We start from the raw sequence: 5,213 nt of genomic DNA, 5'->3' as shown, positions 1-5,213 counted from the left end.
ATGATCACAAGCATCACAGTAAGCTGCTTTTTCATGCGAGCGTTGAAAAACTGGCGTTTATCCCCACTCCGTCACAATTCAAATCCAGCCGAATCCAGCGTTGAAAAGCTAAAGCTATCGCTTGCTTCTTTTTCATGGAGCGTTTCTTCGCTGACTTTAGTTTTTAAAAGCTAAAAATCGATATTGGGAGTTATATTGCGTGTACACAATAAACATTACAATTAATTTAAAAAAAGAACTAAAAAGGTAAACATTTGTAATGTTTTACTATGAAAAATGGATTACAATAGTCAATATATCGCGTATATAGAAGAATATAGACGTATAGTAACAGCAACAGTAATAGCTACAGTTGCAACAGAGGTTAGAAGACGACGCGCAGCTGTTATAATTGCTATGAGTTCACTAAAAAAGAAAAAATGTACAAAAAGAAGAAATATTGGATAGCACCTATTTTCGAAAATCGTTCCGAACATAGTTTTTTCTTTGCTTCGGTTCCAAAGTTGGTTTTGGAGGACATACGATTCCATACAAATTACTTTCGAATGAGTGCAACTCAATTAGAAGAACTGTTGGGCATGATCGGATCAAAATTACAGAAACAGGACGTTGTTCGACAATCCATAACACCAGCTGAACGCGATTGGCATTAACATTAAGGTTTATTTGGTTTTTCATTATAGCAAAATAATATTATAATATAATAATATACATTTTGCTTAACGTATGAATTGTTATATGTATGTATAATTATTACATTACATATGGAATATTATAGATATCTTGCTTCCGGAGACTCCATGACATCGATGGCTTACCAATATCTCGTGGGAGTAACAACAACGAGTAATATCATTCACGAAACTTGTACAGCAATATGGGATTATTTGAGCCTTGTAGTTCTCCCAGGTAAACTTAAAAAAAAAGATTGGCTGGATATAGCAAATGATTTTGAAAATAAATGAAATTTCGCTCATTGTATTGGAGCCATTGATAGAAAGCATGTCATCATTCAAGTACGTAAAGTTATAGTTAAGGTCTAGTCTACAACCAGTCGGGAGACATTAGGGAGTTTTTGCAATACCGTTTATAAAGTCACGTTATTATCCTTTTCTTAATTAGGTGTAAAGAAAAAGATAACGTGACTTTAGCATTCACCATATCTGGGATAAGTCCGCATCTACAATAGGTGTTTTAAGATTTAAGCCGTAAGAAATTGACCAATTACAGTCGAATCCGAGGGGAATAATCGACTGTGATTCGCCCATTTCTTATGGCTTAAGGCTTAAAACCCTATTGTAGATCTGGGATAAACGGTATTGCAAAAACTCCCTGTTGTCATATGTCGTGCCGTAAAAAATTGACCAATCACAGTTGAATATGAAAAAAACAATCGACTATGATTGGTTAATTTCTTATGGTATGACATACAACAACGTCTCCCAACTGATCGTAGACTAGGCCTAAGTATAACATAATTTAAAAAGAAGTATAATTTGAAGTAATAAATTCTTTGTTTTAGTCCCAATAATATTGGCTCAACATATTTTAATTACAAATATTCTCATAGTATAGTTTTAATGGCTATCTATAATGTGAATTATATAATTCGGTTTGCGGATATTGGGGCATATGGACGAAGCGTATTTTCAAAGACAGCATCATAGGGAAAGCATTTGACGAAGAATATTCCACAGCCAATAGCGATTGGAGAAAGAGGACCTGTTCTGCCGTACTGTCTTGTTGGAGATGAAGCTTTCCCTCTAAAACCACATTTGCTTCGTCCATATCCTGGTAGAGATGGACTCACACGAGAACAGAGCATATACAGGGTGATCCGAAATTTCCGCATTTGGAGTACAGGACATAATACTTTATGCTAAAACGAACAACTTTTTCCTTTAGCAAAATTGTATTCGATAAGTAGTTTTTACAGAACAGGTTGAAGTTAATAAGCACAAAAATTATTTATCGGGTGCAATTTTGTTAAAGGAAAAAGTTGTTTGTTTTAACACAAAAAACAACTTTTTCCTTTAGCAAAATTGTATTCGATAAGTAGTTTTTACAGAACAGGTTGAAGTTAATAAGCACAAAAATTATTTATCGGGTGCAATTTTGTTAAAGGAAAAAGTTGTTTGTTTTAGCATAAAGTATCATGTTTTTTCCTTCAAATGCGGGAATTTCGGATCACCCTGTATAATTATCGTCTCAGTCGTGCGAGACGAATGATCGAAAATACATTTGGTATACTGGCTAGTATACCAAATGTATTTTCTGGCGGTGGAGAATATATAGGAAACCTATCATCGCCAGTCCTGAAAACGCAAAAGTAATGGTTTCAGCAACCATTTGTCTACATAATTGGCTTCGCCAACAGGACCGTGACATATATATGCCGCCGACTTTGGTTAATATTGACGAATCAAACAGTTTCAAACCAGGATCTTGGCGAACAGTAATTGAAAATGGTTGCGCATTAAAAAGTATTTCTAAGTGTGGATCAAATATGAGTACAAAACAATGTATAGAAATAAGAAATAAATTTTATTATTTTAATAATGAGGGAGCGGTACAATGGCAAAACGATATAAATATCTAAAATATAAAAACTGGTTTTCTAAATACCTTTATATTTATATATCAAAAATAAAAATAAAATATGTAACAATAAAATAAATTATAGAAATCAACGCTTAAACAGTCTAGAGCTGGATCTTAATTGCTTATATGATTCCGTGTGAATTTATATATACGTATGTAGTCCTTTAAAATAAATGTAATAATAAAATAAAATAAAATAAAATATATAATACAATATTAATTATAAAATAAATATAATAAAAATGAAATAAATGTTATAATAAAATATGTTTAAATATTATTTTGTCACTTAACGGTACTAATAATCTGCAGCACTTTTATCATTATATCATCCACAAATTGTGGAGGAACCTCTCGAAGTTGGTCTATAAGATTGCCAAACAAACTGGCTTTATCCATAGATGGTGGAGGAACAATTGGTGGGATGTTAACTATAACTGGTTGTTTGAGAACATCAGCAAGTCGTTCAATAGTTTCCTCATGGTCTGAACTACTCAGATGCTTATTACCTACAAACAATTAAAATTTTGTATTTTCTATCAAAATGATGTCAAAAAATTCATGACTATCAGTAAATGTATAACGTCCAAAAAAATTATTGTTTATTTCTTACCCGTCATAATAAGATATCGTAAAATTAACTTATGCGATCCACGACCACTGCTGCTACTTGTGCTATCAAAGACAGTATCGTCATTAAATTGATCGGAATTATGGTCCTCAACTACTGAGATATTTGTTATATGTAGTTCTGTAACATAGTTTTGATTTAAATTTGCACGTAATAAATGTAAACAAAAATGTATTGCATTAAGTTACATTTGTATACTAAGTTTATACATACGTACTCGCTTTCAAGTTGTACATCGCTAAGAAACTGCATCCGTTCATAGTGCACCCAGCTATTTTTGCGTGATATCCTTGCTGAGCCACTTGGTTGATGCTGTTTATTTTTATGATGAACTCTAAAAGTATCGCTCAATGATTTCCATCTTTTTTTATAGTTATAACGTCCATTTTACCTAGAAAAGAAAAAAATACATTTAATATGAACGAATTTTAATCTAAAATCATGATTATTTAAACATTACCATCCATTGATGCAGATATTTCTTCCCATAGCATTTTTTTTATTTGTAGGCTTTGTTGAACAAGAGGAAGCTTAAAATTTCATAATGGAGGACGTTTGCGAACTTCTTCTATTAAATGTTCCTCGTCCACAATTTTTTTATTTCGCCAATTAATTGCAACATCAGTCTTGGTCACTTTCCATAACGATGGTCTCTGTATTATCCACCAAACTTTTACGAATAATTTGTCCATCATCTGCAAATTCATTTACTCAAGAAACACACCAAGTCAATAGAGAGTAAAAATGACTTTATTTTGATCATTCAATCATTTCAAATCAAAATAAAATCCTTTTAATTTTGTATTAACTTTGGTGTCTTTTTAGACATTAATGTTACTTACAAAATATGTAATAAAAAATGTGTATCACTAATATTCACCGGTTTGAGGATAAAAATATAAATTTTCATCTACACAGTAAGTTATAATCCTGCATACAAGGATGACAATGCATTTCTGCCTCAACACAAATAGTTTCGCACACACCACAGGTGTACGACATTACTAAAGCTTCCTACAATATAAGAAATATAAATTAACACAATATAATAAATAAATCAATGTAACATAATTAAATTATTAATAACAATGAGTCTCAAAATTCAAAAACAATAGAAACTAAATAGGTTACAAGTCTAAGCTAGGATGTAAGTTACTCTTTAATATAATCAAAATATAAAATACAAGTCAAACGTTTCTACCCTTATCGGGTCATCCTTAGTGTAAACAATATTTAAACACATAAGTACGATTAAATATCAGAATTAAAATATTTTATACAAAATCTTAATTTAGAATTTGCATATTTAACGTAATAATTTCACTAAAAATAAATTCATCTTGTTATCCTGAGATATTATGAATCTATATGTCAACTAATACTGTTTTTTTTTCTTTTTAATCTATTTTCAAGAGTGGATAGAAGTAAAAACTTTATAAAAATAATAAGAAGTACCCTCACAAAATTAATGATATTATAATAATCAGGGTGAGCTTCCTAACTTTCGGAATAATTAATTATAATTTCAAAAATTTTTTGATACATTAGTTTTACATTTCCTTTATTTCGAGATTTTCAAAATTTCTTTCCTTTTTTTCTTCATTGCATTCTTATCTGGATTTAATTCTGGCATTTATACTCTCGAGGTGGGGAAGATCACCATGACTAGTTAATAATTGTTATATTCTATATATGTGAGTTTATTAGTTGTCTCTGAAGAAGGCTCAAAAATGAACCGAAACATGTAAGCGCTTTAGTAAAATAAAAAAGTTTTATGCTACGATAGTTGTGTTATTTGCGCAACGTCTCCCGCGCTTGACTCCTATTGCCCTTGTTCTTTCCTTGTTTTCTGATTAATGATATTAGAGTTAAAGATTAATAATTTTTTCATTGTCCTCACCCTGCCAAGATATGAACCGTATTGATCATAACGATCCATGTTTTGGCAGAGTGAGGATAATGAGAAAATTATTAATCTTTA

The 5,213-nt window shown here is 31.0% G+C and overlaps 1 protein-coding gene and 1 long non-coding RNA gene across 2 annotated transcripts in view; one reads left to right on the top strand and one right to left on the bottom strand.

Moving 5' to 3' along the window:
* Nucleotides 1-154: 154 nt before the first annotated feature.
* Nucleotides 155-1,884, top strand: LOC108725207 (uncharacterized). Its single transcript, XR_001936743.1, has 3 exons — nt 155-660; nt 779-1,016; nt 1,523-1,884. It is a non-coding gene; the product is annotated as an uncharacterized lncRNA (long non-coding RNA).
* Nucleotides 1,885-2,886: 1,002 nt separating this feature from the next.
* LOC108725203 (uncharacterized) overlaps nt 2,887-5,213 on the bottom strand; it is a 3,064-nt gene continuing 737 nt past the window's right edge. The window contains exons 2-6 of the mRNA XM_018452067.1: nt 4,075-4,246; nt 3,693-3,927; nt 3,450-3,623; nt 3,215-3,352; nt 2,887-3,110 (exon numbers count right to left, since the gene is read on the bottom strand). Coding sequence (XP_018307569.1) covers nt 2,887-3,110; nt 3,215-3,352; nt 3,450-3,492 — 405 coding nt within the window. The 5' untranslated portion in view covers nt 3,493-3,623; nt 3,693-3,927; nt 4,075-4,246. The remainder of the gene's footprint in view (nt 3,111-3,214; nt 3,353-3,449; nt 3,624-3,692; nt 3,928-4,074; nt 4,247-5,213) is intronic.

The sequence above is a fragment of the Mycetomoellerius zeteki genome, unplaced genomic scaffold (assembly GCF_001594055.1).
Source record: "Mycetomoellerius zeteki isolate Tzet28-1 unplaced genomic scaffold, Tzet1.0 scaffold331, whole genome shotgun sequence".
Lineage (NCBI taxonomy): Eukaryota > Metazoa > Arthropoda > Insecta > Hymenoptera > Formicidae > Mycetomoellerius > Mycetomoellerius zeteki.
The sequence above is the reverse complement of the archived record's forward strand: the minus strand, read 5'-3'. Positions and strand labels throughout refer to the sequence as shown.